General features: G+C 51.5%; 1 protein-coding gene across 5 annotated transcripts in view; it reads left to right on the top strand.

Moving 5' to 3' along the window:
• Positions 1–13,294, top strand: part of IGSF3 (immunoglobulin superfamily member 3) — a 94,641-nt gene that overhangs the window by 63,400 nt on the left and 17,947 nt on the right. For 4 of the 5 annotated variants that reach the window (XM_051780258.1, XM_051780259.1, XM_051780257.1 and 1 more), the window contains exons 5-6: positions 638–1,039; positions 4,586–4,990. In XM_051780258.1, coding sequence (XP_051636218.1) covers positions 638–1,039; positions 4,586–4,990 — 807 coding nt within the window. The remainder of the gene's footprint in view (positions 1–637; positions 1,040–4,585; positions 4,991–13,294) is intronic. The other variant, XM_051780260.1, reaches the window with a different exon arrangement.

Here is a 13,294-nt window from a genome sequence, read left to right as displayed (position 1 = left end):
AGGGTGCTAAGTGTCCAAAACTCCAACGGAAGACAGCAGGAGTAACCAGCACTCACTATCTCTCAAAAACAGCCATAAAGCCTCTACATCTCTGGGAAGCTCAGGATACCAGATTTTTTTTTTTAACGTTACCAAACAGTGATAGCTACCAGCAGTGTCACTAGCTGTGGGATTTTGGGAGACCTTCTCCCAAAAGGTGTTACAGGAACGGATGTAGCAAGATGGTGACCAGGGTGACATGAATTGAAAACCCCAGAGAGCTGAAAGCTTTTTTTTTTGGGAGAGCCAGTTGCATGCAGTGCATATTGTAGCAACAGAAATTCCCTCAAGTTTTGCTGAGATCCCGTCCCGGACCTGTGACCAGAAGACACGGCAATGTCTCGTGAGCCGCAGGCTCCCAGCTTTGGCCTACGTCTGCTTTGAGTGTGCAAGTCACCAGGAGCAGCTCGCTGCCCACAGGCTGGTTTTGGATGTGGTTAAAACGTGGCATGAGGTTAAAACGTGCCTGGACCCAAATGTGTGGGCAGTCTCCTGCGCCTGGTGGAAAGCGTCTCTGGCCAGCAGCGTCCTTCTTGCAGCCCGAGAAGTGGCGAGTGTGTGTCATCTCCCCTGTGTGTATATGCGTTTCTCTCCTTAGAGACCAGCATCTCCTTGGAGATTATCAACAACGCCAGCAATGTCTTGGAAGGAGAGAGCCTGCGCTTTGGCTGCAACGTGCGCTCGGGCTTCGGGCCCCAGAGCCGCCTCTCCGTCACCTGGCAGCTGGTGGACAAGCTGAACCGGCGCAGCGAAATCGTGCGTCTGGATCGGGAGGGCACCCTGCACCCCGGCCCCTCGTACGCTGAGCGCAGCAGCTACGGGGGCATCCAGGTGGAGCAGGTCCGGCCCGGCTCCTTCACCCTGGAGATCTTCAACAGCGTCAAGGCGGACGAGGGCCACTATGAGTGCCGGGTGGCCGAGTGGACGCGGACGCTGGATGGGGAGTGGCAGATGGTTGGGGAGCGGCACGCGGGCACCCCGGTGTCCATCACTGCTCTGGGTGAGTACTTGAGGCACGGGGGGCCGCGGGGCCGTGCTCCCCCCTGTGCCTGGCTGTCCCACAGAAGGTCACCTGCAAATAACTGGGGCTGCTCTTGGCATGCTTGCCCTTGCTTGGCAGCAGAATGGAGGTGCCCAGCTCCTGGTAGGTTGGTGCAGAACATCTGCGTGCACCATTGCGTGTGGGGGCAGAGTCTGAGGGGTGGCTGTGGCTGGCAGGAGCAAAGCAGAGGGTGGCTAAGGAGAGGGACAGTGCTTCCAGGGTCCTTTGGAGGGGAGAGGCTTCCAGTCCCATGTCATGTCCCCCCAGCATTGGAGCCGGGCTATGGTCAGTGCAGTGGTGGTGCTCCACTGGCAGCCTGTGGGCATCGAAGCCTCCGTGCCTGCCATGGGTAGACCTTACCTCTGCTCACCAGACCAGGAGAGAAAAATGCTGGGTGTCTGTTGGCCCAGCCACCAGAAATGGTGAGCATCTGTGACAGCACCAGAAGCCTTCAGAAAGCCTGAGTCAGGAATGGTCCTCACTGCCTCTGCAAGGAAGCATTGAGCTGCTGGTCCAGAACTGCATCGTTGTCTGTGACCAAGGTGAACTAGTGCCTGGAATCATTGCAGCTGGGGCTCTGCTCTGCCAAGGGGCTCCTCCATTTCAAAGGCAGTGAAACCACATCAGTTTAGGAGAGGGCAGGTAGGGCAGTAGGGATTTTGAGTGGATGGTGAATTACTTTGGTCCTGCTCTGGCCTTGCTATATTAAGTCCTGGACTAGTTCCCAAAGTGATTTTCAGGAGGCTGAAGAAGGGATGACTGCTTCTATGAGGCCACTGATTTGCAGAATGCTGGGAGCTCTATTAAAAGGTCAAGATAGGATTTTTGGGGATTTTGTGTAGTTTTTTGGTGCTCTGCAGTATTAATCTTAAGCTTTGACAAGATGTATGAGACCAGACTTTAAAGTTGTATTGTATTCTGATTAAAATCTTGCTTTTTTCCTCCTTTCCTCCCTTTCACTTTTGACCTTCTTTCAGAGGCTGTTTTGTCTGGAGCTAGAAATCTTTCCTGTATAGATTCCAAAAGCAAGTAGGGATGTTCGTTTGTAAAGAACAACAGGCAAATTCTTATCTGGTTTCAATAGTATCTTCCTCATGAGGTCAGCAGCATTTGGCCCTCTACAAGTCCCAAGTATCAGCCCTTCTCTTTACTCTGCCACCTGCAGCAGTGTTGAGATTAAGTACTGAGATTTTAAAATGTGACGTTTTTACTCTTATTAAAATTTAAGATGCTCAGAATTGCACAGCAGTTCCAGAAGATGTGATGGAAAGGTCCCTCATCCTCCACTCCTCATCCTGAAGAAATCACTGGCTGTTGAGCATGTTCTGTCAAGTCCTAAGTTCCTAGGTCCCTTTCTATAACTAGGAAAACTAAAGTAGCTCGTAAAATATAATAGAGAAACTACGGAGTGTTGTTTCATTGTTACTGAATCTGATATTTTTTGTTAAGCATACTGTTTTTGAGAGAGCATAATGTCCTGAGATACTCAAATGGAAGGTGCTAAGAAAGAGCAGGAGAGGTTTATGGCTTCAGAAATTGCTAGTTGAAAAAAAATGCAGTAAATTCAGTGACACTCACATTTCAAGTTAAGGTCTAATCGTTTGCCAGTCTGCCAGGGTAAGAAACTCTTTAGCTGAACCAGCACAGATGCTGTTCAAACCCATGAATCTGTCTACAGGGTGGCTCAGAAGCAATAGCCAGAAGAGAGATGTGCTGTCGGATGAGAGTAGATGTCCCTGAACTTTTGAGGATCTGGAGTGCATGCCAGGGCCTTCAGTCCCTGGCTAGCCACAGAAGGAGGGGACAGGAGACTGCTGTATTCTAGTAGTAGGGAGGTTTTACAGAAAATCTCCCCACTTTTATGCGTGGCTTCTCTCTCTCCTTTTGTACCAGCTCCCAAAAGAAGAAGGGCCTTTGCCTGTTAACCTAAGAGCTGTGACTGTGTTGGTGGAATTGAGGTCCTGAGAAACACACTTGGCTTTCACACAGCAGTTGTGTGAAAGTCTCTCCATGAAGCTTCCTTGCCCAGGCCAGCTGGTGGCTACACTTGTCGAAGTTAGCTGGTCTTGGTGAAACTAGGTGTGTTTTCTGGGGCCATCGATGGCTCAGTGGTGCTCTGAGCTGGGCCTGGTAACACACGTGCTGGGGCAGGACGGTCTGAAAGTAAGGGCTTACATGGGCATGACGCAGAGCAGTCCTGCAGGGGAGACAGCCTGGGTCTCACTCTCCTCTCCTGGGGGATCACTGAACATGTTGCGAGAGGTTTTAATCCCGAAGATTGACCTGTTTTCTCAGTAATAACACGTCCTGGAGCTCTGGCACAGTGACGCCGTGGGGTTGCAGAGGCACTTGCTGAAAGTGTGTAGATACTGCACGTGCTGATCAGAAAATGTTCCTGTTCCTACTGGGCACTGTCTGGGGTCTCCCCAAGCAGCAGAGGCTGTGCTGGGGGCTGGCAGGGTCAGCAGGGAGAGGGAGGAGAACTGTCAGCCTGTGTGGGACACCTCACAGACCTTTCCAGGAAGGGAGCGCTTCTTGGGGGTGTTGGCAGAAGAAAACAAGGTTGCTACTAAGTCTGCTGGCTACACTGAAGTGATTGGAAGAGAAGAAAATATTTCTCTCTGCAGCTTGGCACAAATGAGCAATGGAAATATTCTGACCCAAAATGTAAGCCTGACTGGCTTGCAGTTGACTAACTGGGAAGATGTTATCTTCAAATTACTAAAGGACTGCTGATTTAAACTCCCCAAAACAAACAAAGTGCTGGGGGTAGACAAGTCAAAGTGTATTGACTGGCCTGCAGAGTGGCAGGCATGTGAGGATAACTGCATAAAGCCGTCCTGGAGCCGTGATCTGGAAGAGAACAAAAGCCATGCTGTGGGAAGAACAGGAGCAACCAGCTTCTCTTTGTTTTCCCTCCATCCTGGGGTTTTGTAACCACTGCCACCTCTACCATGCATGAGTGAAGGCTGCTGCTTCTTGCTTTCCTCATTTTTCATTCATCTGCAGCAACCAACTGCCTGCCTGGGGTGGGGGACAGGGTGGGACCCCCTGCCCAAGAGATGGATGTGAATCATGGGATCTGAGAGCAGCCAGGCTGGTGCTGGGTAATTCCTCTGCCAGGTGCTGCTCCCTCGCCTCCATGCTGCTGCGTTTCCGTACGGAGCTTCGGCAGCCTGCATAGGCTGGCTGGCCGCCCTTGGGTCTCGGAGGATCCCACTGCTCTGGGCAGAAATCGAGCACAGTCCTCCTAACGCTGCAGCCAATGCTCAGCAGGCAGTCACTGCTGGTCAGGCAGTCACCACTATGCAGGCACTTAAGTTTGTTTTCACCACTGCTTTTCATGCCACTTCGCCCTTGCACATGAGAAGCCAACACAGCACAAGCACGGGCAGCTGATTATTCCAGGCCTTCAGCTGGATGGCCACGCTCTAGCTTTTGCATGCTAACAGCAGGGCCACACCAGGCAGGCGTCTCTCAAAGCCCCTTTCTCTCTCCCCGCAGAGGCCGGCTTTGCCGTCACAGCCATCTCCCGCACCCCCGGTGTCACCTACAACGAGTCCTTCGACCTCCAGTGCATCATCAAGCCCCACTACCCGTCCTGGGTGCCGGTGTCGGTGACGTGGCGTTTCCAGCCGGCGGGCAGCACCGAGTTCCACGACCTGGTGACCTTCACGCGCGACGGCGGGGTGCAGTGGGGCGACAGGTACGCGGGTTTCCGGACCCGCACCGCCATCGAGAAGGCCGAGTCCTCCAACAACGTGCGCCTGAGCATCAGCCGGGCCAGCGACACGGAGGCCGGCAAGTACCAGTGCGTGGCTGAGCTCTGGAGGAAGAACTACAACAGCAGCTGGACGAGGCTGGCGGACAGGACCTCCAACCTGCTGGAAATCAGGGTCCTGCGGCCAGGTGAGTGCCAGGAGTGCATGAGAAGGGCTGGGGAGGCTGTTGTGGGGATGGGGCACGTGCCAGGGCTTGGTCTCTCCTGAGTTAGGACTGCTCTTGTGGCTGTGACTGACGTCTCACACTTGTGGTTGGCTCAAGTGGAACTGCCCAGCTCTTCAGCCACAGATATGTTGGAGTTCCTTTATCCGTCTCTGGATGGGGAACTGGGTCCTCTCCTTGCCTCTTGTATGCTCTTTATAGGGTTTTCTTCTGGGAAGAGAGGTGGCTGAAGCTCAGTCCAGTCTCTGGACTGTTCTTGTGAGACAGAGGTGGTTTTCAGGTTGCCACCTCCATTGATCAGGGCAGACCAACCTAGGAAAGAGAGGAGAGGAACAGGACAAGGAGGATCAAAGAAGACAGGCATGTTGTCACCAAAGCCTTCCCGTGCACATGCACCATAAGTAGGGTGCTGCAGCTCTCAGTCTGCTGGGGGCACCTTCAACTTTGATGGTGATCAAAGAGCCTGACTTTTGTCCCCACCAGAAATTGAGCCCTTTTGGCTATAAGTCACCAGGGCCATGGGTACCCACACAGGGTGTGCAAGAACTAGGCAGCAAACACCTGGTGTGGCAGGGAGAGTCAGAAAACCTACAAGGTGCTTATGCTCCCTGCACAACCAGTGGAGAGAGAGGTGCCTTGTGTAGGCCTCGTCACTGGTATTTTGGTGGTGCCTGTACTGTGCATGAAGAGTGCAAAGATATGTGGTCACAGGGTAGCTCTGGGCCGTCACTGAGCTGTACAGTTTATTGGCCTTATTGCTGGAGTTGATGTTTGGAGTGAGGCTTTTAACACCTTCAAGACTATTGGCTCAGGTCCTTGCTTGTCCATGTTAGTCCTCCTTTTGTGTTCCTATGCAGAAGGACTCCTTGGTGGGGTCTGTCTTCTAGCTTGAGCTTTGTGTTTTTCCCATCAGGATCCCTTTCCACACTCTCCTCCACCTTCCCCAACCCTTAGCATGTCTTTAGAAAAGTCAGGGATTGCTGTGAGCTCCAGGCACCTCATGAGCTCACCATCATCCTTCTTCCCTCTCTCTTCCTCGCCCTCATCTCCAGGTTAATCTTCTCCATTTATCTTGATTATCCTGCCTTGTAATACATGTTTTACTGCTTGCAAGGTCAAGTTGGTGATGTTCATCATTTTAGCTTATTTCCCTAGGAAACAGTGGTGAATGGATATGATCTCTGGAGTAATATGCTTCTTCACAGCCCTTGTGTAAGACAGAAAGAGAAATCTTTGATAACAGCTTCCAGAAGAGAGCCTGTGTGTCACAGCTCAGGGTGGCAAGCAGGACATTTAAACTGTGCTCTGGCAGCCAGTTTTTCTTTACTGGAGCAGTAACCATCAAGTGATGCCTTAACAGAACAAGTCATCTAGGTCTCCATGGTTTTTACTTTCCCTGTCTCCCAACTGCTCAACAAACTACTGCGACACAAATCTCAGCTGTCAGTTCAATGAGCCTTGCATAATGTTTGAGGCTTTATGGCTCACAAGTGGGGATGGAAGAGAAGAGGGACTCCTCAGAGCATTCCCAGCACTGTGGTTGCACTCTCTGTGTTTTGTTTCCGTGTCCCAGGCAGTCTCTGAGAGCGGATGGTTGATGTTCCACATGAATGCAGTGTTGGCAGTCCTACCAGTGACTGCTCTGGTTCTCTCCGGTTTTGCAGGCTGCAGAAGGTTGTGTTGTGTCATTGCCAGGTGTTTGCCTGGATAATCTCCAGAGAGGATCCAGGATGATGTGGGAGATGCCTTCCTCAGACACTTCTGAATGAATGTCCTAGAGCCCCCACAGTCAAACCTGTGCTGATGAAGGGGATACTGGTTTTCAGATTGGTATCCAGGGCTTCTTCAGAAGGGGTCATTCAGGACACCTGAACGACTGAGCACCTGAGAGCACTGTCTGTGCCTGTACATCCACCTTAATCTGAGATAACCCCAGGCTGCTATTTGATGTCTTGGTCCTAGCTTTCTCCTTTCCCTTGCCATTACCCCTGGGTTTCTGCCTTGACCTATATGCCAATAAGTTTGGGGTGAGCTATCTCCACTACTGATCCACTGAGGGACGCTGTAAAGAAGGCTTGTCTGGGGGTCTTTTGGCAGATGAAGCCAGATTGTGTTTCCAGATTGTTGGGATTCTAGTTTCCTCTTAAACCCCTGCTCCCTATTTGTCAGAGTGACCTTTCTATTTGACAGGTTCCAGTTGCAGACATGGCAATCAATAGATGTCAGCCTTTAAAGTGTGTTCAGGTGAGAAAGGTAAAATAGTGGCTGCCTGATTGCTTCATTAATCACCTTACTCTATGAAATCCTACATTCTCAAGGAATAGGTTGCTGGAGCTTCTCCTGGAATGTTGGTTTGCCATTTCAGTGCCCAGGCTGTCTCTCCCTGGCACTCCTGCAGTGGATAGTGTTTCTAGATGTCATCCGTGCTGAGAGGTAACTGCGGAGTTGGCAGTGCTGGTTTTAAATTGCATGTATTAATGTGGGTGCAGAGTAATTTCACCAATGGGCCCACAGGTAATGCTGAGGGAATGTCAGCAGCTTGAAACAATGCAGTCCTTTCCTGGTCCCAGGAAGAAATCAGCAGTGTGTGAGAAACGAAACACATAGATCTTGAAGGAGGGAAGGAATAAGGGAGGTAATGGCAGCACTAACACAGCTCTGAATACAAGGTCTGTAGGCAGGATGGCACAAGTGTCTTGCATGACATCTGGCCACATTTAGCCTTTGAGTGTGACATCCCTGACCCTTTGGGCATGAAGCTGTTCTAAGGACTGGCATTGTGAGGAAATGCCCTATAAAGAGTTCTGGCTGTATGTGTGAGAGCTTATAGAGAATTTAGGTATCGTGAAAACTCACCAGCAGCAGCAATGGCATCTGAAGCTCCCTTTCATGGCCTGCTCCTCAGTGTCACACAAGCCTGCATGCCTTGGGCTGCAAAGTAGAGGGAGGGTTGTGCACAGGTAGGGGCACAGGCCCAGGTAATTTGTGTGTGCTTTTCAGGGACAGACACCTGCACTGCTTTAGGGCGAGTGCTGCGTTTTAACTTCTGTGGGCTGGGGGAGAAATCCAGCCTGGTGTGAGGGTCTGTTGGACATGATTGTGGACCGGACTGGCTAGATTGCCTGTGGCTGTTTGATGTCCTTCCAGTGCCGTGCTTTCCTTTTGACTTCCATGTCTCAAGCTGCCTGTTGTTTCTTTCTTGGTGAGCTCATGTTGCAGCAGGGGGGGAGGAACAATAAAAGCACATCTCGGTTCACGCCAGCTGCTTTCCCGAAACCAAAGCTGGCAGGAGACCATGCACAGGAGCACAGGTTGAACTTGGAGTGAGCCCTAAGGGCAGGGGTGGAGATTTCTCCCCTCCTGCATCCTCGTGTTTGGGGCTCCCCTTCTGCTGCGGTATCTGGCCTGCCTCTGTAAACCTGGTTCTTTCATCAGGGATAGTAGAGGCCACCATCCCTGTCCCCTGAGGTTTCACCACCATTTTCCCTTGTAGAGACATTGCCTTGACTCTTTCCAGGTGGAGAAGAGCATCCACCGTGCAAGCTTTACCAGGCTGATCTGCAAGAGATCCGTCAGGATAGCTGTGTCCTGTCTGTGGAGGGGACAGGAGTGGTGACTCCCTAGCACTTACAGGTCTCTTGGGGTTTAGGGGAAACAGAGGTACAGGTGGTTCCTGTTGAATGCAGGTGACCCTGGAATCACTTGGGTTCAGGCTGAGCTCTCAGTGCTCGAGCTGGGATGCCAGCTCTCCTTACTGTTCTCTGCCTCCTTCCTCAAGCAGCATGGGGGGGAAACAGTACTTGGGCTCTGTCTAGGTCCTGCCTGAGGGAGGAAGGTGGTAGATAGATGCATGTGGGTCTAGAGGAGACCTCAGGGCTGTCAGGCAGGCTCTGTTCCCATCTCCTCCTTGGATCTTGCTTCTCCCTGCCAGGTTTTCCAGGATGGAGTGGCTGAGACAGCAGGTGCTGTCTGGGAGCAGTGCATGTCCCTCTGGTCTGCAGGGCTCAGACAAGGGCAGCAGACAGTCTCTGGCAGCACAGTGCACGATGGGGGCTGTGCTGCAATCTGGCCAGGCCAGGGTGTCTGGGTAGGGCTCTCTTTTGGCAAGGAGACTTCAGCAGATTTGTGCTGGTGTATTAAACTGTCACTGTCCTCGTGTGCATTACCACACTTGCCATTCCCTGCAGCACAAGTGAGGGGGTGACTCGGCAGAACTTTGAGAGGGGCTGGAGTCTGAGCACTGGGGAGTCTCTGTGGCAACAGCAGAATGAAAAAGCAGGGCTTTCACACAAGTAAGGGGGTTGTGGCAACACCTCCACCCCCAGAGCACCTTCTCCTCCCTTTCATCCTCGGGCCCAGACCTCAGCACACCCACCTCCCCATGCATCTTCCCATCCCTCCATCCCTGCGTTGTCCCTCGTCCAGTTCCTCTGTGACTAATCCTGGATTGGGTGCACAGGGAGAAGCTGCAGTCGCCTCTATAAATCTGTCCTCTTGCTGCTGGGTTTTTGACAGTAATGAACATGGGAGGAGGGATGGGGAGGGATGGCAGGGGATGATAACTGAGCAGACGCCAGGGGTGCTGGGCTCCTCGCTGCTTTTTTGCAAGCCTGTCTACAGCAGATTGATTGACCTGGGAGCCATCAAGCAAATAAGGCAGTCATGCTCTTCATTAGAGCATTAATTAGCTTCCAGGGGCTCTCCAGGGGCCGCTTCTTAAAGTTTGGTTTATTAAGAGCTGTCAAGTTGAAAACATCATGAAGGGGGAGGGTAGAGGCTCCTCAAGCTGGCCTTGGAGAAGGTGGAGGTGGCTTCTGCCCGAACCTTGCTTTGAGGGTGGAGTGAGCCAGAGCTGTGCTTCCTCTGAAACCCTGCACTCAGGTGAGTGCAGAGTGCTCTGCCACTCTCTTGCTGTCCACAAGAAACAGCAGGGGCTGGCTGTGCTGAGCTAGCAATGGCCAGAGAAACCTAACAAGCAGAGAGTGGAGGACCCTTACCTCCTCCTTCAAGCCCATCCCCGGCAGCCAGAGAGACTGTTCAGTATTGCACTCTTCCTTCTCTTTGAAGACCAAGAAGACTCTTCTTGGTCTTACCAGCGATCAACTAAGCAGGGGATTGTTGTGACTGTGCAGAATGGGGATGCTGGGAGGAAGAGGAGGAGACAAAGCAGAGGAGAACTGGACAAGGAGACTGCTTTATGGCACACTTAATGCTGAGAGAGGAGTCTCGATTTTCAAACAATTACCAAGACACTTGTGGAGTATAAGGAGAGGCTTTTTCCAATGGATGAAAATCAGGTATTACCATTATTGCCTCTCTTCTGTTTCATTTCTTAGTAATATCTGTGTGTGAGGAATCCTCTGATGGATAGATGTGAAAGATGCCTTTTCTATGATGGGTGGCCAGTGGGGTGCTGACCAGACTCCAGAATGGAGGCTCAAACAAGTGTTTTCAAGGGCCACAAAGTGCCTTCTTAAAAACCTGACACTTCTTGCTTCTGGCAGCATCCAGCAATAAAGTTAAACAAGGAAAGTTAATGAGCTGGAAACTTCCTTACAGAAATGAAGTCTGGAAACTTAAGTTTGCTGCTTGCTTGATCCCAGAGTGGTTTTGCTCTGCAGAATAGCACTGCTTCCCTGCTTTACAGCCGCCTGCTCCATCTGGCAAAGAGTTGTGCTCCTGCTTGAGTGATGAAGGAGTTTGAGAAGTGCTCAGGAGAGATGAGGCTGTTCATCAGCAGCTGGGACTGTGGTTCAGAGCAGTCTCCTCAGTGTGCTCAGGGATTTGTTCCTTTCCCTTCACTACCAGTGGGGTCATACCTGAGAGCAGAACCTGCTGTTCTGCCTTTTCTGTCAGCTTCCAGCACACCGAACACATAAAATGTAGGGGCGCAGTGTTGCGTGACCCAGGGCTGTCCCCTTGCATAGACCTGCATTAGTGACCCAGCTGGAGCCCATTTTCTTTTCCAGGTCGCAGAGGTGGGTTTGATTCTTCCACCTCATACCCCTGGTAGTCTCCTACCCCCTACCCATTTGCTCTGGGGAGCTCTGTCCCCACACTTGCCAGGCCCTCTGGGACAGATTTCCCACTTAGATTTGCTGTCATCTCCTTGGCACAGTTACTTATCCCAGGCCAGCACCCCGGGGTGCTGTTTCTCCACACTTGGCCATCACCCCCTGCTCCAGACATCCCCTTTCCCCCATGTACCATCACTGTCACACACACCTGAGAACCTCCTCTTCTCACTGCCACTGTGGGGTTTGCCTGTGGGTGACTGATCCATGTGAGGATGGTGTCAGCACTGTGTCAGCAGAGCTGAAGTACCCAGAGAAAATGCCATCTTGACCCCACAGAAAAGATGCCACATCAAAAAGAGTCCATCAGTGCAAGCTGCAGGGGAGGGGGCTGGTCCTGGATGTGCTGCTGCATTCCTGACCTGTACTGGGGATGGTGACACTGGCCTTGTGGGGTCAGAGCTATGATTGACCATCCCCTGCCTTTGGTTTTCCATCTGGGAGCAGTGATACGTGCCTCCTCTGCAGGTTTGCCTGTGAAATGTTTCTGTCAGAGCCAAGCTTGTAGATTGCAGTTGGTTACATTCAGGGTTTCCCTTGGGGCTTCAGCCTGAAAAATACACCCAAAGCCGTGACCTGAGAAGTTAAACTTTTAATGTATGAAGCATCTTGGATGCATTTCACAAGAGTGTGGGAAGGCATCCTTGCTCTTGGTGGGACCCTAACCCGACTCGGTGTACTCTGTGTGTGCCCACTGATCTTACTGCAGGCAGTCTTGCTTTTCAGCCCCCAACAAGACTGATAAGGCCAGGAGGCCTGGACCATGTTCAGAATATGCTGCTCTGTTCAAATTAACTCTCTTCATGGTTACTTTTTTAGGACCAATATTTTCCCTCCCATTTCAAAGCACTCTCTGCTTCTGTCTTTGATATCTCCTGAGCGGTTTTCCTCTCCCGTTTGCAGCATGCATATACAAAACCACGGTGTCGGCCTGTTTGCAGTCTGTGCACATGCAGCTTCTTTGATGTTGTCTTGAACAGCTTCTCTCCACACACTTTAGCCTCTCATCGATTCTCTATTTGCTTTCCTTGGACTGAAACACTCTGCAGTGAACAGTACTTAGGTGGTGTCCAGCTCTAAAGCTTTTGTACATCCCTCATGTCCTTGAAGACTTGAAAAGCAGAGTCAGCAGGGGCAGCCCTTGGGGGACAGGGAGCACTGGTGATCAGTGGGTTTCCAGCAAAGTGTTGGCCACCGTTCTCCTTCCCCAGGCCAGGCATGGAGCCTCAGCCCCTCATCTGCCCCACTGGTGTTCACAAGGTGAGTGGCCTTGGGGCCATTTCTTGCCATGGTGACTTTTACCTTGGGAGATTAATACCGATGTGTCAGCAGAACATATGAATGTATATGCTTTTTCAGAACTTTGAGTCATAAGGGGCTGATTATTTTGGTATTTCTGCTTGTTCTGGCATTGGTTGAAGACTGAATTCCTGGGTTTGCTGAACCTGAGATCTGCTTCCTTACAGCAAAATGGCAGGCCCCAAATATGCTGACCCTATGGCTCAGGGTGTTTTATTTTAACATGTATACATAAAAGCTGTCTCTCAGGGCCATCTTACTTTCTTAAATAGGCATTTGGGATGCTAGTAAAGAAAATTCCTATAGTTGCATATAACAGAGAAGCAGGGATCTGTAGCCCATCCTACTGAAATACTTCCTTGGTTCTTAAGACATTCAAGACAATTTGTTAAGCAACAGATGGCTTGTCTCACTCGACTGTTCTGCACAGCAGTCAAATTTGCGAGTTATGGAGGCAGCAGCACCATGAGCATTCAGGGTGCAGGTGGAGCTGATGTAGCCCTTGGTTGCACAGGAGGAGGTGATCCTCATCCCTGATGCGTGGTGCTGGCTGCAGGGTCCTGTCCCATTCCTTGTGCCAGCATCAGTCCCACTCTGTGCCAGCTCAGTTCAGTAAACCTGCAGAAAATTGGCCCAGTGGAAAGGAGTAGTTGAAGGTGAGTGGAATGAGGTAGTGCTTGGGTGGATTCAGCTGGGTCCTTCTCAGAGGACTTTCTCTTTGCACGGAGGGCAGCGCTGACAACCCGGGGCTGGCAGGGCCGGTGCGGGCAGCATCCGAAAGATCTCCCGATCCTGCCTGAGGTCCGTCTGGAGACCTTGCTCTCTGCGTGGCAAGAAGATGACATTTCACACCGCCCTCAGCAGCTCATCCCTCCCTGCCCAGCAGTCAGCCTTT

The sequence above is a fragment of the Manacus candei genome, unplaced genomic scaffold (genome assembly GCF_025592945.1).
Source record: "Manacus candei isolate 608988 ecotype Guabito, Panama unplaced genomic scaffold, ASM2559294v1 h1tg000014l, whole genome shotgun sequence".
Taxonomy (NCBI): domain Eukaryota; kingdom Metazoa; phylum Chordata; class Aves; order Passeriformes; family Pipridae; genus Manacus; species Manacus candei.
Note: the sequence above shows the minus strand (reverse complement) of the source record. Positions and strands in the feature narration are given on the sequence as shown.